At 41.4% G+C, this 24,795-nt stretch overlaps 1 protein-coding gene across 2 annotated transcripts in view; it reads right to left on the bottom strand.

Moving 5' to 3' along the window:
• pvalb6 (parvalbumin 6) overlaps nucleotides 1–24,795 on the bottom strand; it is a 63,026-nt gene that overhangs the window by 30,927 nt on the left and 7,304 nt on the right. Inside the window, exon 1 of one of the 2 annotated variants that reach the window (XM_080905291.1) lies at nucleotides 17,590–17,664. The exons of the other annotated variant lie outside the window; for it this stretch is intronic. Coding sequence (XP_080761417.1) covers nucleotides 17,590–17,632 — 43 coding nt within the window. The 5' untranslated portion in view covers nucleotides 17,633–17,664. Of the gene's footprint in view, nucleotides 1–17,589; nucleotides 17,665–24,795 lie in introns of those variants that run through there. 2 annotated transcript variants of the gene reach the window in all.

Here is a 24,795-nt window from a genome sequence, read left to right as displayed (position 1 = left end):
TCTCCTCTGCCTTCCAGGTCTATCAACCCTCAGCTCGCCCGTGTTACCTGTGCTTTCTGAACAGCACTGGCAACGAGTGCGAGCAATGATGTCTGTGTTGTAGCTCTGTTTAACTTCTGCTACCTGTGCTCGCCAAGATGCGCTACAAGTGCATCAACTGCGCAAAATGGGAGTGAACTTGTACTTGTATTGTGAATAAAGAATGGGATTATAAGATTTAAAAATCATTGCACTCTATTGTTATTTATATTTTACACAGAGTCCCAGATTTGGGGAAATTTGGGTTGTAATTAAAGTGCAACATGTTTGCCATGAAATGAGGAAGAGACAGCTTACAAGTGTTAATGTACTTGTGTAGGCAAACATACTTGGATGTCTATAGGCAGATGTAGCTATGTGGGATTTGCTATTGTGGTTATTGCCTGTGTGTGAACCTTTTAAATGTTGGCTGGGCTTTTAATATGATCAGTATTCGTACCAGAAGTGAAGACTTAAACCTACAATAGATAGATTGGTCCAAAAAGTCAGACAGAGAGTTTGTTCTCAATTATCTCTGAAATTTACTAACTCTGGAACTTTGAAATTATTTTAGATAGTGATCTCAGTTTTTAACTTGTTAATAAGGTTGCCAAAACAGCTTTCTTCCACTTGAAAAAGTCAAAAGTAAGAAAATTCTAATCCCATACTGTGAAACTGGCCCAAGCCTTCATAACAAGCAGGCCCTAGTATTGAGGTGACGTCATTGACTGCCTTTAAAACCCTTCTATTAGTTTATAAAGCACTCAGGACATCTCTGACTTGCAGGTTATCAGGTGCAGATATTTTAACTGATCCCAGAATTAGATCTAAGTGCTGAGGGTGCTTTCAGGTAATGTGGTCCTGCTCTTTGGAAGAAGCTGCCTTCTGACCTGAGGTTAGTTACAACTGAGTCTATGTTAAAAAAAAGGGGGGGGGGGGGGGGGGGGGAGTGGAGTGTGGAGGAGTAATCAGAGCAAATAAAGAGTGAAATCTGGAGCAAATCGGCCGAGTTTTAGACTCGAGCAGTAGAGCTGAGAAAGGCTACAGGGAGACCAGAGTGGACGGCAGATGATGAACTTTATTTCCTTTTTTACTATAATAAAATTACCCAACATGTTTCTTATTTTGTCATAGTGAACTTACATAGTGAGGTCAGTTTTAAAATTACTGGTTCAATCTGTTTCACAGTGAGTGCTCTGTTGTTGTACCTTCTTTATTTTAGCGCAGCTAAATGCGACTTTAATTTTCACGTTTTCCATTATCCAATTCTTCTACATTAATAAAATTATTGTTTATGTTGATTCTTGCACCCATTGTTTATTAGTGAAATATATTTCACCATTCTGTTTTGTAATTAAATGATATGTATCATTTGTAAAACTAATAAAACACTCAAAATCCTCTTAAATACTTATTTTGTCAAATCCTGCTTATATTTAGAAGAAGTAGAAGGAAAAACTTACAACTTCTTTAAGAAATTACTTCTTTGCTATTCCTGCTGTTTCTGCAGGACAGGAGCTACCGTTAGCCTAGCCTAGCCTAGTGCTAGCCACTACGTGCTTCCAGTTTTTTATGCAGTTGCTGACTTACTTCCTCTTTTTCTTAAATCGGATCTAGTGCAGGAAAATTCCAGCTCAGGCAGGCTGGTGCCAGCAATGAAAGAAAGATTTATAGGCAACCAGTCTAAACTCTGATGGTGTCATTTTCTGTGGTTATTATGAAGAATATACTCCATAAATTTAATAATAAAACATTAAAGCAAAAATTCTATTTAAATTCTATGTAAATCTTCTTCCAATAACACCCCTAACTTTCCTGAATGCAAGCCTTGGAGAGGAAGAGTGTGTCTGTGTGTGCTTCCGAGAAAAGAGCAGAGAAAGTTTTTACTATCTCACACAGCTCCTGACAATGAATAATGATCAATACTTTGACCTTAGTTGTTACTCCCTGAAGGGTAGCTGCTGCACCAGAGGGAGTCAGGATTAAAACTTATACTCTTCACACCAGCATGTCAGTGTCCACACGCTACTTCTGAGTGTGTGTGTGCAGAGATTCTTAGTTCCTCACTTCTGGCATCTCGCAGAACAAGCACAGATGAAGTGAATACAGAGCAGATAAGATGGTGCATGAGGGGAGCAGCAAGCACAGCGACTGAGAATCAGAGAAAGAAACAGAGCTGAGTGTCTGAGAGATTGCCTTTGATCCCCTCGTCCCCTCGCAAGACTTTGGTTTATCATTCATTCAAGAGCGGTTCGCCTGTCCTCTCTTCACGCTCAGCAACATAAACAGAAGTCACCCGGACTCACACACACAAACACACGCGTGCATCTTTTCCTCCTTATCTCTTAAATCACATCGCACCCACTGAAGCAGGCTTACATTAAGGATTGATGTTGTAGTAGCTCCTGAACTGGGCCTGCCAATAAGAGCTCCTGACACATAATCAGAGGTGACAGATGAGGCAGGTGAGGAAGGGCAGGGTGGGGGGGAGACAAGGAAACAGACAGGGGGAGTAATTAGGAGAGGCATGCAATGCTGGAAAGAGGGGGTGCGGGAAGCAGAGGTATGAATGAAATAGAGCGTTGAGGGCTTAAAGATAGGGGCAAAAGAGGAAGCGCAAGCAAGAGATACGTGCACGCGAGTGGCAGAGCTTTGATGAAAGCAGTCAACTGCTGTGCTGACAGTTTAATGAAAACAATAATAGACCAGCTTTTTTCACGTCTTTTAAATTATCTTTTGATCTTTCTTCCTCGATCACACAGCAAGTCAAGTCATCCCCCACTTTTTTACAGACTGAAATACCTCAACAGCTGCTAGACAGTGCCATGAAATTTTGATCCCCTGAGTTTTACGTCGGTCCACAATGAAGTCTGCAATATTTTTTGCAGACAATCATGTTTCCCATAGGATGATCTGCAACGAGCTTTTGAAGATAAACGGCTGTGTGAGTATACTCGGTTTCTATTTCTCTCTTCCACCTTTAGTCCTCTTTCTGTTTTTCATTTCCCCAGCATCCCCACTTCATTTTCTCAGTTGTACGTCCATGTCATCCCTTCTCTCCTAGGTAGCATTTGGTATCAAATAAAGTTTCTTCTTTGTTTCTTTTTTGTTGTTCTTTTTCTTTTTGAGAAATATTTGTATCTTTCTCTCTCACACAGTTGGATGTTGGCACCTGTCAGTTTTCTTGAGATCTATGATTGAGTTTCTCATTTCATTATTACGCCACTTTCCATTCATGCGAGACGAGACAGAGTCAGATGCTGTGCCTCAATGGGCATGTGTTTCTTTGCATCTCAAGTAGCTACTGAATGCGTTGCATCAGTGAGATGGCAAACAGTCAAATTCAGAACAAGGTTATGTCCAAAATCATTACGTCCTTCATTACTTCCTGTCCCCTGCTGAAGTTCTATGAGTTCTATTTGTTGGTTCATCTGAAAAAGAGAAAACATTGATTTTTGTTTTTTATGAATACAAAATACACTGAGTGTATTTTACAGTCAAGTTAGAAGTTAGTAGCAAGTTGTAAGCCAGTTGGAAGTTGGTTTCCATTTAAAAATTTAATGCTTTGCCTGAAGTATTTCTCTCTCATTTCCTTTCATCCATCCATTTTCTGCCACTTAACCAAGTCTGGGTCAGGGGGTGGGAGTAAAAACAGAGATACCCAAACTTCCCTGTTCACACTTCCTCCACCTTGGAATCCGAGGGGACATCAAGGTGCTCCATAGCCAGTTTCAGAGTGCCATCTACTTGGGGGCCTCCTCCATCTTAGTCAGATACCTCAGATCCACCTCAAATGGTTTCCTTTGATGTGGAGATATCCTGGCTTTAGCAGGGCCCCTGCTAGATGGGTGAGCTCCTCACCATATCTACTAAGAGAGAGCCACCCTTCAGCAGAAACTTCCTTCTTCTGCTTTTATCAGCAGTCTCATTCTTTTGGTCACTAACCCCCTTGTGGGCATAGGTGGGGGTAGGGATCGGAAGGTCAGGGGTTTGAATCCACTGAGCGGCTACCCTGAAGTACCCTTGAGCAAGGTACCGTCTCTACACACTGCTCCCTGGGTGCTGGGGTTAAATGCAAAGAACTACAAAATTTCCCACGTGTGGGACTATAAGGGGTTTAAAATAAAGAAAAATTTAATTAAAAAAAAAAAGTAGATCGACCACTAAATCAACAGCTTTAACGTCACACTCAGCTTTCTCTTCACCACAGTAGAGTGATGATGATTAAATCCATAAGATAAAAAAATATAGAGATGTTAACAATTGCTCTGTGTGTGATAATCCTTGTCCAAAACTTGGCCCACACACATGAAGGAAACAGGGTAGATAAAGACATTTAGCATTTTTCTGATAGTACCTACTTGGTCCGGCTCAGCACGATTCGACTCGGTCTCTGGGGATTTCCTCATACCAGGTACTGTTTTAGGATCTACTCATACGGGGTCGTAAGAGATCTGATGTCACCGATTGGCGAGTCAGTGACATCACTAGATGACTCAATCGACTCCTCCATTGTTCTGGGTAATATAAAAATGACCTCACAGTACTTTTGGCCATGTTGCTTTAACAACCCCACGCACATTAGGTGGTACTCAAGTCGAGTCAAGCTGCGTCGACTCAAGTTGAGTAGGTACTAATGGAAAAGGGCTAATATACATTAGTATTTATTTCATTATAGTAAGATGTAAGGCTATAATTAATTAAACTTAATAAATAGTCATTTTACTGTTAACCAACAGTGAGGCTCTGCAGATGAGTCGAAGGGGCCACAGAAAACAGGTAAGTATGCTGATGTCTACTCAGACTCCCTGATGATGTCGGCTCAGTGCTGTACTGCACATTTGGATATCAATACCAAATAAATAAAGGGCTAGTAACGCTGATATCAATACAGATACTTTTAACTTCTAAAGGCAGCTTATGTGTAGGAGAAAATTGCTAAAAAATTTTAATTTAACACAATTCAGTGGGCTACATACTCAACTCAGAGGATAGAAACAAAGCATTGATCGTACTGTGCTAGTATTGATTCAATACCAGTTCCAGCGTTGGTATCAAAATTATCAATATTTGCATAGATCCGCCCACCTCTACCACTCAGATCCAAACAGACCCCAGAAGACTAGCAGATGTGGAAACTTCTTAAAGGACTTGGTTATAAATGTTAGTCCCATGTGAAAATAACACTTAAAAGTGATCCCAAAAATAAGTGTGCAACATCGATCCCACCTGCCTCTTAATGTTGGATTCTTCAGTTCTTCCAAATATCCTTTGTTTGATATGGTTGAAAAGCCAGTAGGATCGCATAGTCGGAGGACTTTTTGGTGGAATAACTTCACTGCATCAGTGAATCTCTGCCAGCTCTGCCAATTTTAAAAGTGCTTTTTTTTCCCCCAGAGTTTATAAAGGAGGGAGGAGAGGAGGCATGTTGAAGTAACTCTAAATCAGTGTTATGATATCATCTATTGGGATTGGAGCCATTTTCAGCAGCAGAGTGAAAAGGTAGCAATACAACAAGGCTTTCCTGTATGTACGCTCTCTGAGTCTTTGCTTCCACGTTTTCTTTTTTAATTTTATTTGCCTCATTTGTCTACGTGACTCCTCTCCATCCCCTTGAAGCTGCAGAAACAATGTGGCCCTGCAACCTAAAGTAACACTCTAATCTATCTCTCTGGCTCTCCATCCATCTCTTCCCTTTCATTTAGCCTTTATCCTTTCCCCCAATCTTCCCCTCTCTCTTTCTCTCTCTTTCCCTTTCATCTCCACTATTCCCACCCATAGTTTTCCACTTTCCTTTCCTGGAAGTGGCACACATACGTGGTCTCATATGTGCATTTTGAATTCCCCCATTCTCTCGCCCCTAAATCCCCTAAACTTCCTCTCTATTTTTTTCTCCTTTCACACACCCGTCCCCCTCGAGATCATTTGGCCACAGCAAATGGGCCATTATATTCCAGGTGCACTGCATTGACCACAGGAGGACCTGGATACAGCTCACACAAAACATGCACACACATACACAAACGCACACACGCACATCTGTGATGAGCAGCCAATGGCCCAATCATTGCACCAACAGTTCTGTGCCCAGCATTTCCTCTTCTTCCTTTCCTCTCTTTCCAGGAAGACTATCTGTCATGTTTTGCCAGTTAGCCTGCGTTAGAATAGCCGAATCAAACATAGAGTCATTCTGTGTCTTGAGAAATTGACTTATAATCCATGAATATGTAGGTGAACACACCGACGTGGAGGTACAAATGTATACCTTCAACATATCATATAAATGTACACACACAATCAAACTTGGTACAGTCCCCCTTGAGATTTTTGGCTCTGTGTGATAAATGTGTTTTCCAGAGGTGTGGACTCGAGTCACATGACTTGGACTCGAGTCAGACTCGAGTCATTAATTTTATGACTTTAGACTTGACTTGAAAAAATGTTCTAAGACTTGTGACTTGACTTGGACTTTTACACCAATGACTTGGGACTTGAACTGGACTTGAACCGGTTTACTTGAAAAGACTTGATATTTTACCCCAAATATAAAATTTAACACGCATATTATATAGAGATTGAAAATGTGACGTCATTCACGGGTAGAACCGCAAAGGATTCTGGGAACTCGTGGCAAGCGGTACTAGCGCACGCAGGCTTTCAATTAAAATCAGTTATACAGCGATAAAAAGAAACACAAAAATGTCAAGAAGCTGTTGTATTATTAACTGCAATAGCCGGTCGCATGACAGCCACGGGAAGCCGACGGGTAAAGAGATCGGTTGTTATCGGATTACGTCGTTGAAGAGAAATTGTTCGAGCCATGTTTCCGAAGTAACAAAGACGCGACGGGTGGCCTGGATTGCAGCCATTCAAAGATCAAATATAACGTCCCAGAACACTCCAGCTCACAGGTTAGTCTGCTCCAAGCATTTACACGAAGGTCAGTGTTTTTTAGTAGTTAATACGTCATTTTCATAACATAATTGGTGATATAGGTTACAAGCAAGTCTGGCGCTGAACAGAAATTGTGGCGCTATGCTCCTTTATTTATTGTGCATAAATAGTGAATTGTCCTGACACAATATTGCGTTTCGCTTCTGTTATTATGGTACATTGACAAAAACACATACTTTTATTCACAGGATAAAACAGGTTTTTTGTATCACTAATTGCCCAGTACGATTACAGCATACAGTATTATTGTCACTGCTACATTTCTGTGATGAACCAGAAATTATTTCCACTACTAATTAATTACCGTTGAGCTCAAAGGTCCTATTAATAAACGGTTAAGGAATGTGTATTTATGACGACGATTTGTGAGACTGGTAAACTTATGATACGTACGATTAGGGTTGCCAACTCCCTGAAAAATAAATAAGGGACACCTCGTGGCCAGGACCGGGCGACCCAGTTGTCTTCACCCTTCCCAGTGTGGTGAATTTTCTAGCTCTTTTTTTGTGTGTGAAATTATTTTTTTAACCATTTGACTTGAAGTTGATTTAAGTAGATGCATATTCTATTCTTTGTGATATCAACACATGTGAAACAAATGATCATTTAGCTATTTATTTTTAGCTCAAAATGACAACATTAACACAATAAAACAGGTCTCTTTCTTAAACAGAAGCCTGTCATGCTTAACTTTTGAGAATATAAGTAAATCTTTCTTTAAAAGCACTCTGTCCTGCTTAACTTAAAATAATAGAAAGCAATAGAAAGAAAAATATTCTTGTAACAGTGCCAAGCTGGTCAAGAAGGCTCACCAGCGCCTCTTCTTCTTGAGGACTCTGAGGAAGAACCACCTGTCCTCAGACATCCTGGTGAACTTCTATCGTTGCACCATCGAGAGCATCCTGACCAACTGTATAACAGTCTGGTACGGGAACTGCTCTGCCTCGGACCGGAAGGCGTTGCAGAGGGTCGTGAAAACTGCCCAGCGCATCGCCGGAGCACCACTTCCTGCCATAAAAGACATCTACAGGAAGCGGTGTCTGAAAAGGGCTGGGAAAATCATCAAAGACCCCAGTCACCCATCACATGGACTCTTCACCCTCCTGCCCTCTGGGAGGCGCCACAGGAGCCTCCGGACTAAGACCACCAGGTACCGGAACAGCTTCTTCCCTACAGCTGTCAGACTCCTGAACTCTGCCTCCTGACATCTGACCCACATTAACACACGGACTGAACATACACACACCCACAATGGACAACTGTACCCTCAAACACAATAATAACATGGACTGAACCACCACTCACAACCACTAGCACTTTATATAGCCTCTGTAGAAACTATCTACACCCTCACTTATCTTAACTGCACTACTGTATAGCTCTGTGTAAATAATCATTCTGTACATTCAATAATCTTTAATCCTACAACTGTTTACAACTTGCATAGTTCCCATTTCTGTATAGCTGTATATCTCGGATTCTGTAAAGTTATTTATTTCATATTCTGTATAGTTTTTCATATTTATATCCTGTTCATAGCCTGTACATACTTATAGTTATAGAATATTCACAACATACTTCATACCGTGTACATTATAACATACCATAATAGACCCATTTCTGTAATATACTCACATGTCTATATTATTGCTAATATATATTGTAATATATCTATATCACTAAAGCACTTCTGGATGGATGCAAACTGCATTTTGTTGCCCTGTACCTGTGCATGTGCAATGACAATAAAGTTGAATTCTATTCTATTCTATTTAGTGCATTTAGTACAATTGGCTTCAGTTGAGGTATTATTTCAGCTTTTCTAATGCTAATCAGCTGCTCCTGTTTGTAAACCCACTTGTTCCCATGATTACGCATCATAACTCATCATCATTATTCACCTATGTATTACTTTTATGTAGTAATCATCTATCCTTGCAGTTGTTTATTACACAAAATAAATTATATTATCACACTTCTGGCCACATAGCGCTGATATTCATTGCACATGCCCATATTAACTTTTTCCAGCCAGGTGTTTTCCTTTTCCCATTCTTCCCTTTCTCTGAGGGAAACAAACATTGCTGCTCTAATGCTGGGCTTACACTGTGCGGTTTTAGGCCCATTTTGAGCCGATTTTTGAGTGATCGGACCGATTTTGGCCTTCATCGTGCGTCATGTAGTATACGTTGGGTAACGAGAAGTGATTAACACCTCACGACCAGTTCCCGATCATCAATCGCTCGTGAGGGTGTCACTGCAGCTGCTCGCGCGCAAAAAAGTAAACGTCGGTGAAAAAGACGGAGCAGCACGGCAGTGCAGCGTGTGATCTGGACACAAGCGATGGAGGCACAACTTGTAGAACTTTGGAAAGCTCATCCGAGCCTTTTCGATGTGGCCTCACAAAATTATCACGACCACAACAACCGTGAAAATAGTTGGATTTACATTGCTGCTTAATCACAGCTGCCTGATCAATGTTTTTCATTAGCAATTTAGCAAAGTTGATGGTGGTGGTGTGTCTGTGTGAGTGAAAGACAGAGAGAGAGAGCGACAGATTTTCTGTTATAACCTTCATTTTATGGCGGGGGTAACTACTTTGGCACAACAGCGGCACAGTGTGAGCACTCAGGTCGCATCAGAGCATCGGGCGGTACAGTGTGAGAGTACATTGTGACCTATGAACTTCTAACCCCTGTGAGTCAATCGTGCAGTTTGAGCAGGAGCTGAATAACGTGACTGAAAAAATCACACAGTGTCTGCCCAGCTTTAGGTGTACTGTCGTCCGAGACTTGCACCGCAGTGTCGGCGTTTGTTTCCCTGTTGGCCATGCTTCTTGTTGTGGTCACCTGTTGTCTTCCGGTATTTTCTCCGAAAGCGACCTTTCCTCGACCAATGAGATGAGCGGTAATCTGAATTGTCATACTCGAATTGTCATAAGTGTGCTGTCAGCTCATTGGTCACAAAGCAGGAGAGGGGCTGGGAATTATGTTTTCAAACAAGGCGTTAATTCCATAAACATTTATAGACTACTTTTGGTTCTCACTGTATTACGGGACAAAGTGCGTCCCTTATTAGCTCAATACGGGACGTGTGCTTTTGTTTCGAAATACGGGACGATTCCGTTTTTTAAGGGACGGTTGGCAACCCTACGTACGATGGTCTTTCGTTCTACACGGTGCATTTCAAGGTCCTGCACCCATCCGTCGGTAAACTGTACCTGGGCTTGTTGCAGTGACCGGAAGTTACTAAACTTCATGAGTGTATGCACTCACTCCAAGAACCGTATGATTATTAATATGCATATAAATAAAGAAGCTATTTTGTGCAAAGATGTCAACTGTAAGAATGCTGTGCATAAACATTTACTCTGCTCCATGTATGATGATATAGTGACTGCTCTGTATAAAAGTGGCACACTGCTTGATAAACAATATAAGCATAAGAAACCTAACATCAGACCTGGCTGGAAAGAACATGTATCCATGTACCATGATGAAGCTTGCATAGCTTATAAATGTTGGGCCATGGCTGGAAGACCTAAACAAGGCCCAGAATTTGAACAGAAAAAATGTGCGAATGCCAGATATAAGTACGCTGTTCGCTTTATAACTAAAAATGAGCAAATGCTAAGAGCAGATTCTTTGGCCAGGAAAATGCTGTGTAATAATACGGCAGATTTTTGGAAAGAGGTGAAAGCTCTTAATAACTGTAAACCATCTCTACCATCAACTGTTGAAGGTGTTTCTGGGGCAGATAACATTGCAGCATTATGGAGACAGCATTACAGTGCGTTGTTTAACTGTATAAAAAGTGAACCATATGAGGACAATCTTGACATGAGTAATGACACAATAAGTGTAAGGACACATGAAGTATATGAAGCCATTCATAGGTTGTCTGATAATAAATCCTCTGGTTTGGATCACATCACTGCAGAACATTTAAAACATGCTAGTGTAAGGCTAGCTCCTCTTTTAGCACTCTGTTTCACTGGGTTTATGATTCATGGCATATTACCAGACTCAATGCTGTGTATTTTACTGGTACCAGTTATGAAGGACAAAGCTGCAAAAGTGAGCTGCTTGGATAATTACAGGCCAATTGCACTAGCCAGTATTTTATCTAAGGTGTTAGAAAGAATCTTGTTTGACAGAGTTAGTGTGTTCATCTCTTCTCTGGATAATCAGTTTGGCTTCAAAGCACGGCACTGACATGTGCATATATGCACTCAAGGAAATAGTCAGTTTGTATAGGGCTAAAAATTCATCTGTCCTCATGTCTTTCATTGATGCCTCTAAGGCTTTTGATCGAGTGAACCACAGAAAACTTTTTGATAAAATGAAGAGATGGGGAGTTCCTCAGTACATCGTGAGGATTCTCTCTTACTGGTACGCTCATCAGAACATGAAGGTTAAATGGGGAAGCAGTATTTCTGCCCCCTTTGGTGTCAGCAATGGTGTTAGACGGGGTGGGATTTTGTCTCCAATTTTATTTAATTTGTATGTTGATGATTTGTCCATACAACTGAGAGCCTGTAACACTGGGTGTATATTAGGTAAAGCACTGATAAATCATCTTATGTATGCAGATGACCTGGTTGTTTTTAGTCCAAGCAGTGCTGGGTTACAGGATCTTCTTAATGTCTGTACTGAATATGGTGTGCAATATGACATTGAGTACAATGCTGCTAAAAGTGCTGTTTTGATATGTAGAACCAAGCAGGATAAACAGCTAAATTTCCCTTTGTTTAAACTGGCACAAAAAACTCTTGAAGTTCATAAAAAGGTGAAATACCTCGGTCACTTTATTACTGAGCAAATGAATGATGATGATGACATATACAGACAACGGTGTAAGCTCTATGTGCAGGCAAATACTATTGCACGCAAATTCAGCTTTTGTTCACTTCCAGTTAAAGTGGCTTTGTTTAAAGCGTATTGCACACCGCTATATACTGCCCCCTTGTGGTCATACTACAAACAATGTAGCATGCAGAAGCTGCATGTTGCATATAATGATGCGATGAGAATCCTTTGCAGGATACCTAGAAGTGGTAGTGCCAGCCAGATGTTTGTAGCTGTGGGTGTTTGGACTTTTAAAGCACTTTTAAGGAAGCTAATGTTCAATTTTAGAGAACGACTGGATGGTTCGAGTAACAGTATAATTTTAGCACTCACAGATCCGACAGTGAGTGGTTCCCGTTACTCATCCAGTCTCAGAAAGCACTGGTTAAAGTGTTTGTGTATTTATTGATTTATTTTAAGTAATTGTGTTTTATGTATATTATGGTTTTATATTTTTACAAATGTTTTAGATACTTATTTATATACATATATATATTTAATGGTGTATACCTTGTGTTGGGGGGGGGGAGTGTTGTGTGTGTGTGTGTGTTTTTGTTTTTTTTTTGTTTTTTGTTTTTTTGTCTTGTTTTTATGGACATGAAGTCTGCCAATTAAGATTGAATTGAATTGAATTGAAATAAATATGCTAAGATGAGATAGCTGACTTCATCTAACTAGCAAATGTTGTCCAGGCTACGTTGGTGATACAGTTTTTTTTAATGTGTATGATATTTTTGTCATGCGATTTTAAAGCTGGCCCTACAACCGCATCCAAGAATAACATGCAGCGTATCTCAGAACTGTCGGTGAAAATTATTCTTGGAGCTAGGTTTAATTGAGCTGCATTTTAAAGAGGTGCAATTTCACAATTTGTGTATATTTTCTAAGTTCACTATTTTGTCATGTGTTGAGAAAAACACAGATTTTAAAATTACATGGTCTAATATTTACATTTAGCATAACTGCAACATTATTTTTTCGTTTTTTTTTTTTAAAGACTCGAAAGGACTTGAAATTCAAAGTTTCAGACTTGTGACTTGACTCGGACTTTTACACCAGTGACTTGAGACTCGACTCTGACTTGCCTGACATTACTTGAGACTTGACTTGAGACTTGAGGATAAAGACTTGAGACTTACTTGAGACTTGCAAGACAATGACTTGGTCCCACCTCTGGTGTTTTCCATGCCATCGTCCCAACTGTTGCCAAGCCATTACTCTCGCCTTCTCTCTTTTCTTCTAATTCCAAATGGATTAATTCATCTAGCTCATTAAATAGACAACAGCATCAATACTGTGCTGTCATAATTTTGCCTCTAGGCTCAATGAGGTGTAAAAATGGCTATTATAACTTGTTGGGGAAGACAGAAGAGTCACTGTATTTGGATGGAAGTGTCTGAATGGGAGTAATCTTTCATGGTAGAAATCAGTAAGACATTTGCAACTGCCAAGGAGAATTTCTGAATTAATTACTTTTTGGATTGATATTTGTGTGAGCCTCACTTGTGGGACAGATTTATGCGGTTTCTGCATTTATCAACAAAATGCCACCATTGTTAACAATTTAAATCAGTGAAAGTAGATAAGAGGTTTATGGAATGTGAAAGAACTCGGGAAAACAATGTGGGGAAAATAAATTATATGTATCATTTATCCAATCTTAACCTCTGATAAGCAATAGTTTTGGCCCTTATGGGGAGTCTTTTGCTACTTATGACGAAATGATTGCACAATCACTGCAAATTATGGTTAAGTTTCAGGTGCAGTGCTTGAACTGGCATCATTTCTGCTATTATGTATCAATGAGTGTAACCAGTGAGATGCTCTCCTCTGTCGAAGAAACAGATATTCATCTGAGGGTGTGTTGAGCTGCAGACACAGTAAAGTGGAAGAAGTTTATTCTTCTTGTTGTATAACACTCTCAATCAAATAACAGAGGCTTAAAAAAAGACTAGCTATTTGAACCCATGGCACTACACATGCTATTGCAAATCCGCCTGCAGAGATAAATAGAACTTCAATGCGGCTGCACTAACTTTATGTTTTAACCCTCTGGGTTAAAATTGTTCTCCCAAGTCATGCAATCATAGAACAAAGGAAATTTGTCTCCCTCTAAAATAAGGTCTTCCTTGCCCTTCTGCTTTTTCAAAATGGTGGTTCAGTGGTTAGCACTGTTGCCTCACAGCAAGAAGGTCTGGAGCTAACTCCACCATCTGGCAGGGCTCTTTCTCTGTGGAGTTTGCATTTTCTTTCTGGGTACTCAAGCCTCCTTCCACAGTCCAAGACAGTTAATGTCAGTGCAGGTAGTCTGTCTGCCTGTCTTTGTTAGACCTGTGTTGAATTGTCTCTCGACCAATGGATGAATGAATGGATGAGTATAGACCTGAATGTTTGGACATTGTGTGTGGTGTACCACAAGGTTCAGTGTTAGGGCCAAATTAAATGTATATTAATTACAATGCTGTAATTCTGTCTGTCATAGTGAAGAAAGAGCTGAGCAGAAAAGCAAAGCTGCTGAATTACTAGTTGAGCTACATCCCTTCCTTCACCTATGATCACAAGCTCTGGGTGGTGATCAAAAGAACGAGATCATAGATACAAGCAGCAGGAATGAACTTTATCCAAAGGGTGGCTGGCCTGTCCCTTAACAATAGGGTGAGGACTTCAGTCCCTCAACAGGGACTCAGAGCAGAGCTGCTACTCCACCACATTCAATTGAGCCATTTGATGTTGTTTAGGCATCCGTTTAGGATTCTACCTGGGTGAGGTGTTCAGGGCATGTCCCACTGGAAAGAGGCCCCGGGCCAGACGCAGGACATGCTGGAGAGATTATATCTTTCGGCTAGCCTGTTCCCCCAGATAAGCTGGAAGAGGGAGATCTGAGTTTTTGTGCTTAGGCCCCCGGGACCTAGCTAAGAAGAAGAAGATAACGGATGGATGGATGGATGGATGGATGGATGGATGGATTTGCCACTATAATCCAAAAGATAATTGTTATTAACATCTGCACTCTCTTAGATTTGCTTTTTGCATTTTATGTTCATATATGAAAAGTATAAGAAGTATATGAAGTAAGATGCCCATACAAAAAAGACGTTGCATCTGTCACGATGGCGATGACAGTGATTAACCTCCTAAGACCCAAACTCTTCCATGGCATGCATTTCTAATTTCTCTTTGATATTTGGGCTGATTGGGACCTGATGAATGTAAAAACAAAGAATCACCAGATGTTTTTTTAACCTAATTTTTGTTTCTAAGAAAAAAGAGAGCCACATATGAGGATATTTGTTTAAATTTTTGATAGAACAGTAGCAGTATAATGTTCTCATAAGTAGATATCAGGCCCTTGTAGAGCGAAATTGAGTATTTTGGTCTAAATAACCCAAAATGTGATGTCCACATATGTGGACGCCAGGTCCTAGGAGGTTAAGTCAGACTTCGCACAAAAAGGAAAAAAAGCTGGATTTGTTTGTGGGTTACAAAGCTGCTTGCAGACGTGCAACAACTTAAGGCAGACTTAAGTCTAGATTAGACCTGCCTAGATAATAATATTAATAAAATAATATATGACTAAATAGTAACATTTTATCAATATTATTAATATATAAATAATGATACATGAAAAATATATGATTAAATAGCAATAAGGCAGCACGGTGGTTAGCACTGTTGCCACACAGCAAGAAGGTCCTGAGTTCAATTCCACCATCAGGCCGGGGGTCTTTCTGTGTGGAGTTTGCATGTTCTCCCCATGTTTGTGTGGGTTCCTCCCACAGTCCAAAGGCATGCAGTTAGTGGGGATAGGTTAACTGATCAATCTAAATTGCCCATAGGAATGAATGTGAGTGTGAATGGTTGTCTGTCTCTGTGTGTTAGCCCTGCGACAGACTAGCGATGTCACAGTCTGGCGAGGGCAGACTGTATGAATTGAAAAAAAGGACCCAAAATGCAGACTCCAAGGAACAGGGAACAAAACTTGAATGTTAACAAAAGGTGAGCCGTTTAATATGGCTGGTAGAAAAGGTACAAACAAAGGGCAAGGCAAACTGAAGCAAAATTAACACAAACCTAAACTGGGGAATCTAAACAAACAATAAGAAAAACCTAGACAAGAAACTTGGAGGCGAGGCGAGGCGAGGCGAGGCGAGGCATGGCGAGGCGTGGCGAGGCGTGGCGAGGCGTGGCGTGGCGTGGCATGGCGTGGCCAACAGACGACCTGACAATCACACACTGAAAACAGAGGACTTAAATACACAGGAGGTGATTAGGGGAAGTGGAGACACATGAGGAAACAGCTGACTAGGATAAACATAATGATGCACAGGCAAGAGTAAAACTAACCGCATGAGCACAGAACACAAGACCCCTTTTCAAAATAAAACAGGAAACATGCAGACTTAGACACGACAACCAGAACTTGACAATGTAAGACACAGACATGAAAAGCATGAAGAGCAGGGGAGATTTAACATGGTTGGAACCACGAGGGGGAAATAATAAGAACTAGAAACACTTAGGCATGATAATACAAACTTGATAACATAAGACACGCAGCATGAAACACGAAGGGTGAGGGGAAGCTTAAATACAGGGGAAGAAAACACAAGGAGTCTAATAACCAAATGAACTTAGATAACCTAATGAACAAAATAAACTCAAACTTAAAACGCTGGGTCAAAAGACCCAGGATCATGACAAGCGACCTGTCCAGGGTGTACCCCGCCTCTCGCCCTATGACAGCTGGGATAGGCTCCAGCTGACCACGACGCTGAAAAGGATAAGCGGAAGCAAATGAATGGATGGATGGATGGATAAATAGTAATAATACACAACAGTTGAGTAGTCATTCCTGACCTGTCTCTGTAGTGTCACTAAAGCGGTCAGAATAAATTGACAGACTCATCTTCTGAATTGACATGGAATCTTATATAGTGTGCCCTGTGTTAAATATGTCCATTGCAAGGACAGAAGGGTATCACATGAACCATCAGCACATTATGGCTGTCTGTTTTCAGCTTGTCCTGCAGTTTCTAAATCCAAAGTGGATCTGATTATTTTTTTTGGCTTGTATGAACTAAAACCATCCTTAAGTTGAGGGAGTGTTGAAGCATTCCCAGCATGTGCTCAGCTAGTCTTATATCTACAGTGCATTGCCTCTGCTGAGTAAAAGTCAACTGACTGTCCACCAGTGTGTTACGCATAAAAAAAAACCAATGAAAAAATAGAAAATCAGTTATGCTGCATTTTATACAAACTGTGCTTTAACTGTCTACATCATCTAGCTATCAGCTTCTCTGTATTTGAGTTCTGCGAGCAGCGGCTGGGTGATACAGATAAAGAATGACAAAAGACTTTGTCATACATGCTGATGTGTTCACTGTTACTGTCCATGACCCCTGAACACCAACCCCCACCTGCCAATACCAATTTTATGACTGTTACATGATACGTAGTAAAGCAAAAAGGAAAAAACTCTAAATGTAATGGTCCTGCGACCATGACTCAGTGACTTTATGTTTATGTTCTTTATTGTTATTACTTTCATTATTATTCATGGCTGTTTTGGGATGGTTTGTGTTTGGGATTTTAGACACTGGGTTCTGGGTTTGTGCTCCCTCTGTTGGTCCCTGGTGTTAGTGTTCCCCTGTCTCGTCAGGTTAATCAGGTCCAGCTGTTTCCCCCACCTGTGTGTGATTTCCCAGTGTCTCTTTGTGTACTTATAGTGTGTGATTTCCTCTGCTCCTCGTCGCGTTGTCTGTGTTCATACCCGGTGAATCCCCTGCGTGCTCTCCCTGCTGTTCTCCCTTCATGTTCAGGTTTGCCACTCCCTTTGTGTAGTTTCTCCCAGTTTAGTTCGTCCTTAGTTCTGTTTTGCCATCTCCACTTTATGTTCAGTATTGTCAATAAATCACCTTCACATCTGATCAAGTGCTGCATCTGAGTCCTCCTTTCCACTCTTCACACGGCCGCTGCCCCGGACCGAGACACTAAAGGTAACAACCTTAATGAAAACAAAACAAATTGATAGATAGCTAAAAGAATGATAAGCGGATTATAACATGCACTTCCCCAAGATCATTCCTATAGCTCGGATGACCTTGGCTTTGACGGGGGAATCTGTGTTTTTTAGTTGTCTCTGTGATCAGTGTCACCATCTCCCCTCCCCTGTCTCTGTACTGCAATGCCTCGTCCTTTTTACTGTCTTGTTCACTTGTTTTATTCAGCAGCATTGCAAGACAAAGACCCCGAAGGTCCGGATGCAGCCAAAACACATATGCACCCACACACACGCACACACATTTTAACAGGATTAAAAATCCAACCATGTATTTTCCTCTTATAGAGTATGAAGTCTGCACATGCATGCATAATTTACAGTCAAGACACAAATACAAAGAGACATACAAGCACACACTCGTAAGTGACCCAGACAAGCCACTGACTGCAAGAGTTAAATCACTGTCATTGCATGACAAAGTTCAAGAAGCAGGTCTTCTGAGATTAATCTCTCTCCCACGTTTGCAAACAGCTCTAACCGACGTAATCAGAGTACATTCAGAAAGTTTTTAGACCCTTTCAAGCTTCCTACATTCCCAGCTTTTTTTGTCTTTTGTCTATTCTACAGCCCTTACATGTCTGTGAAAATCACCACAAATAAACTTTACTTCCATACTTGCTTACATTTTTGGTATCATTCAGATAAAGTGAAGCAATTGGCAGATTGCAGACAGATGGCCTCACGTTTGACACTAGAATACTTTGATGTACAGAGGAGCTCACGTTTGACTCAGTAGCTGCAAGATGCCCAGTTTCCTGGGGCTGCAGAACATGGCCAGATCATCACCCCTCCACCACCGTGCTTTACAGTTGGTATGAGGTGTTTTGCTGGCATGCTGTGTTTAGTTTCCAAATGTGGAGCTGTGCATTTAGGCCCGAAATCTCCACTTTGGTCTTGCCTGTTCAAAGAACATTGTGATTTGTTCAGACCCAACTTTGCTAACCTAAGCCATGCTATCATGTTCATTTTAGAGACAAGAGGCAGCCCCAGCTCCAAACAAGCCATACTTCTTCAGTTTTTATCTAATTATACTATCATGAACTTTAACACGCTAACTGAGGCCTGTAGAGTCTGAGATGTAGCTCTTGTGTTGTTATCCATTTCTCTGTGCATTGTACCGTCTGACCTTGGAGGGATTTTCCTGAGAGGTTCTGGAAAGACTGTGGTGTGTGTGTGTTAACACACCTGAATCCTCCCAGTGCAGCAAACTGAGAAAACTTCTCCTTTTACAGAGGTGCTCACACTTGCTGCTGCTCAATTAATCAAGTGAATTTGATTGTCAGCATCTAGCTGCTACTTGCCCTCTTAATTCCTATGGAAGTAGTAAAGGTGGACTTAGTTTTTCTGAAGACTGCATACAGTCTTTTTCATATGACTAGCTTAAAACAACTTTATCGGTAATGGCAGCCTCCGGTCTTTCTGGGAACGATTCTGCTGTCTTTTATGATATGAGTATTTTTTCTTTGTTTACTTTGATTCTTCATGGCAGAAATGTAAAAGTGCACTATACATCATGCTGCTATCGCACATTGTGTGGCATTGATGGATATGGCTGATGAAGCCATTTAAAAAAAGCGAAACCAGGTGGAGGAGTGTTTACTGTGACCTTCAACTGAACGATTCACAGTGAAAACCCACTTCTATCTATCTCTGATTGTGTCAGTGAATATTAGAGAGGCTTGATTAGTTTAATGTAGTGTTGTTAAAGGCAGGTGTGCACACACACACACACACACAGACACACAGACAAACACACACACTGAAAATACTGCAGTCCTCGTCATGCCTCGCTGGCTCACAGCAGCATGATGTAAGGGTCCTTTTTTTTTCCTTGGCTCCTTTAAAGTGATGGAGGCCAGTTCGGCTGGGCTTTGTGCAGGAAAAACCTTTAATCAAATGAGACAGACGTTGAATGCGCCACAGAGTTTGTGTGCATACTAGCTGGTGTGGCACTTAGGGCAACACAACACAAATATGGTTTGAGTCGTGACTAACTAGGGTCAGGGGGAGTCATGAGAGACGTGTCTCTTTTTTTACTCATGCAGACACAGACCTCTTCCAGGCTCTTGGCCTTCATGGTTATACAGACATAAAAAAAATTATAAAGCACAGTCACACAAACAAAAAGCATCCCCGGCCTTTGGGTCCTGATTCCCCTCTTCATCTGTCTGCCTGTTCCCCTTTGTTTCCTCTGACGTTGGTGAGGAAAAACGGGAAGAGACAGCTTCGGTGAAACATTGCGAGACGTCCGTCCAGCGGACAGAGCGAGAGATCCATTGGCGTGAGTGGCAGCAGACCCCTTTCTGATGATTTTAATGAAGGTTGATGGACTCTGAGACCTGACTCACTGCATACTGTCCGTGATGTGCGCAGGACAACCCTGCCTTACCGAGAGTTATGGCTTGCTTCATGAGTGCCACGGTCTGTATATCACGACTCTTGTCCTTGTCGGTAAGGAGCAGTCCCTTTCAGCGTCCTCCTCAAAAGCACTTCAGGCAGATGCTTGTTCATGCAGGAAAAACTATGCACTGTGTCATGCTGCAGTGCCCTGGCGGACTAAGCAAAGCAGGGGTGAGGGTAAACTGAAACGGGCACTTTGCTGGATTTTCCATTTGGAGTTCAGTTTACCCATCCAGTGAAAAGACATGCAGAAATGTGCACTTCTTTAGGCTCTGTGGCCTAACCCGAAAGCTTGGTTAAGTAGTCAGGTATGCATTATGACAAAATCAACGGCCATTATTATTAAATAACTTTTGATTGTTTCTCAGGTAGACGCTGAGAAATCAAAGCCCTGTTAAACAATATTTTGCATCTGAGCATTAAGAATCAACGCACCAACTGCAGCTCTGTGCAGTTTTCCCAACATTTTGGCAGCAATTCGCACCGTAGGCCGGAGCAGACAGTTGAATTCTTTGACGTCTGTCCAGCTGCCTGGCTTTCACGGAGCACCTCCTATCTGCATTTTGCCTTTCCGTCTTTGTATCGTTCTTCATTGTCGCTAACTGCTCACACATCCTCCATTTACCTATACTTTTCTCTCCCACCCGACCTCACCTCCTCTTCACTTCTTTGTCCGCTCGTTGTTTTTTCTTGTCTGACGAGTTGCTTTAACGCCTTGCAGCCACCTCTTTTTTAGCTTTGGTTGGACACTTTCACTCAAACTCTCATTCTCCTTAGCAAGAAAGAAAAACACAATTTGTATTCTGGGCCATGTCTGTGATGTGAGTGAACAGAGAGGGGGAAGGAGAGACAGGGAGGTGGGCAGCGAGGAGAGGAGGGCTTGTTAAAGTCACAGTTTGATGACTGGTTAAATGTATTTGACATAAAGGCAGGTGTCTGGGGGCATTCGCCCACATTGGTAGACTGAATTTTTTCATTTTTCTTTTGGTTTTATTTTAAAGAGGGAATTTGACCTTGAGTCAGCAAAGTGGCATGCTCTGACGCCAGAGAAGGTACTACAATGCACCATCACTCACTTCCTAACATAACAATAGCTTGACTTTACTGCAGCGAGGAGAAATTAGAAATGCATTTTGCAGAATGTTATAATTCTGCCTGATTTTGTGCATCATTACACAGGTGATTTGTATATTGACACACAAGTCTGCATTGCGCTTGAGTTTGCCCGTTTGTGGGGTTGTTTTTTTTCTTAAATATAGACTCCCAGTGTATCCTCACAGTTGGATAATGATGCAGTTAGAGGGGTGAGAGAGGGAGAAGGATGGCTATCCACACACGTGGCAAGTCAAGTGCTCAACAGTAGACTTTTTAGATGCTGGTGGCACGGTGTGTTTGGATGCATTTGAATTTGTACCTCCATGACTGAGCAATATTCCCCTGCACGAATGAGTTTGCGCATGGATGCCCGTTTATACATGTTACCCTGTATCCTACCCTGGCAGCAATGCCTGGTCAGCAGCTGACACCCCCCCACACACACACGTAAACCTCCCACCCCATCACTGACAGCAGCTCCTGCAGTGCTGCAAGAAGGAAAAAAGATGGGGCAGCAGAGCTCCACTGACCTTGCAGCAGAAAACCCAAACAGTTCCAACAATACTAGCACACCCTCGACTGCTCACACGCTAAAGCGCTCTTGGGACAGCGCACACACAGCTCTCACCCCTTGCATCTCTTCGTGCTCATTCAGACACTCGGTCTAAACTTTGGAATCACCTCAGGCCTGTTTGCCAGCCTTCTTACACGAGGAAATGGACAAGACAGAAAATGTGCCCGAGGCTGGTGGTTGAGGACAGAATACGCGTGTTCCCATATACTGAAGCAAATGTGCATTCATTTATAAAGCAACAAGAGACAGAGAGTGGAACTGAGTTCTACCCGCAGGGAGGGAAATCAATAAACACGCACACACCCAGTTTTACACAGTTCTATGCATGCGTTAGCGTGCACTACAAAGTGCATTATGAATGTATGTAATGCCCATACACACGCTTGAAATAGAAAGCAAAAAGCATCCTCAGCCCCAACTTCCCCTGCAGCTGGTAAAAGTCAGATAAAAGTTTCTCCTTTTTCCACTCTCTCTCTCTCTCCAGACTCTCTATCCCCACTTTCAGGTGGAGCTGTGGATCACCCCTCCTTGTTAGACCTGGTTGTGGGCGGAGCCTTCATTTTTGGGCACTTGCCTCCTCTCTAGGGCTGCGCAATACTGCAAATTCTGGAATCGATCAGATACCAAGTAAATGCAGGGCCAAGATTGTTAATACAAATAAAGATACTTTTAACCTATAAAGCCATTTTTTTTATAGTGGAGAGCAGTGTGTCATAATTTATGAGACGAATCATCATTAATTTGCAAATTCTGAACACGTTTTACTTTCCACAATAATTAGTTAACAGAACAAAACACACCTTTTAGCTTTTTACTACTTTTTGAATCTGGGTTTTTTGGAGACCTAGAATTTAAATCAGTGCTTTGGCACAAGTATAAATGCGATGCCAATACCAGCATCGGTAGTGATACTGTTGAGAGCTAAATCGATCCGGTCACCTCTACTCTCTCAGGTTTTTTTCTTTTGTTTAAGTCAGAAATACTGAACCATTGTTCAGCTCCTTTGATTCCTGTCTCATTAAGAACATTGTTTCACACATCCAGTTCCACTCACTTGAGCTTCCCTGCCATCCACTCCACCTGTGACGAGTTACACTTACCTGCCTGCCCGCTCTCCACCCTCCTGAAAACCTATCCATCTGCCAGCTTCCCACTCTGAATCAGCTGCTCAAGAAACTAAAAAGGTCTTAGAGTTTAATTGCAAAATCTGCAAGATCATCTCTGACTCACCTTGGCCATCACTAATCACTCCCCTCCTCTCTGGCAGAGCCTCCTATCCTTTGCCTTTAGAGAAACCTCCACTTGCCAGTATCACTTACCTGCCCATAAATTACACTTTTTATCATTGCAATAAAACCGGTGAAACTGCAGTCGGTTTCCAAGTCCTGCCTTTTGAGTCCAGTCCTTGGTTAAATATGACAAAACCATTGTTTCTCTTCAACCTAGTGCCTCTTTCTGATAATACCACAGGCCTCAGGCTTGTGTCGCCAGATTGAATATGACAGGGAAGTGAATGGGTTTCAGGAACAAGTGCATTATGGCATGAACGCTGTCAGAGAGAGTTTTTGTCTGTTTTGGGGCTTTGTTAATCCTGCTGGGAAAACACTGCTGTATTTAAAGCCTAGAAATATATTTGTCTTTAATTAAAAGGCAGGTCTGTTTCAAATGCATCGTATAAAGCCAAATGGTGTTTTAGTTAGGTATCACACAAAGTAGAACAGGGCTTGGCAAAGGCAATTAATTAACTATAATGAAATTTTACTTTGTAGAAGGGGGCTCCACCAATTTTACACATCAAAGTCAACGTGCAGGATGTGACAACGTGTACTCAGCACACTCACCAGCATTTTGTCAGAAGTCACTGGCATTAAGAGGAATGCACAAAGATTCATGTTTGTCAGCCAAAACACAGCGGTTCATATCCCATTTGAGAGCTTTGTGCTTTGTTCTTTGTTCCATTTTTTTTTACTTTTTTTCAGTTTTATTTGAATTTAGCTTTCATTTGCTCTTTATACACCCAAACTACTGAGCCAGCTTTCATTTTAATTGCTGGTTTGGGTTAATAATATTACGCCCCATGTTAACAGACGACTTAACAGTGTCATACGACCTCATTGACTAACCTGTGCTTAAATATTGCATATGACCAATTCACACACAAATCCAGGATTAAACTCCTGCATTTGTTTGCACTGTGCAAACAGATATAGAGACCCTCGGGTCATGCGTACACACAAATGACAAAGGCCAAGCGTAAATCCACACCCTTAAACTAAACTATATTAATAGATTTTTGTGGGTCATTCTTAATGCTTTAAAACAAAACAAGGCCAACCGTTAGTCCTATGGTTCACTATCAATAAAGAATTAGATTACATGTAAAATTTAACATGACATATTCTACTAGGCAGCACTTTCACTACTAGATGTGACCAATAGGAAGACAAAAATAAACATGAGTTGGTTTTCAAACTTTCAAACTGTTTCCTCATAACCTCATAATTGCCATTTCCTGACACATCAGGTGCTCTTTTTCCTCCACCTGCTTCCTTCTTTTCCTTAAACTTGTTTTCTTTTCACATGAAGTTTGATGCCAGATGTGTTGGGTTTTTTGCATCTCTCAGAGGAGGCACAATTTTCACAATGCTGGTTATTGCTGGGGTTTTTTTGAACAGCCAGGCTTACTGCTTTGCTGACAACCTCAACCTCAAGGTCAGTAAGAGAAATGGGGTCCTGGTTGAAGGCAGATTTCAGATACCAATTTAGATGTATGCACATGAAGGCCAAGAACAGCACTGGTAAGTGTACACATTTCATCACTTCAGTGCACTTACTTCAGAGAGGAA

This window comes from Rhamphochromis sp. 'chilingali' (assembly GCF_963969265.1).
Source record: "Rhamphochromis sp. 'chilingali' genome assembly, chromosome: 15".
In the NCBI taxonomy this organism is placed as follows: Eukaryota; Metazoa; Chordata; class Actinopteri; order Cichliformes; family Cichlidae; genus Rhamphochromis; species Rhamphochromis sp. 'chilingali'.
This window is presented reverse-complemented; position numbering and strand designations above follow the sequence as displayed.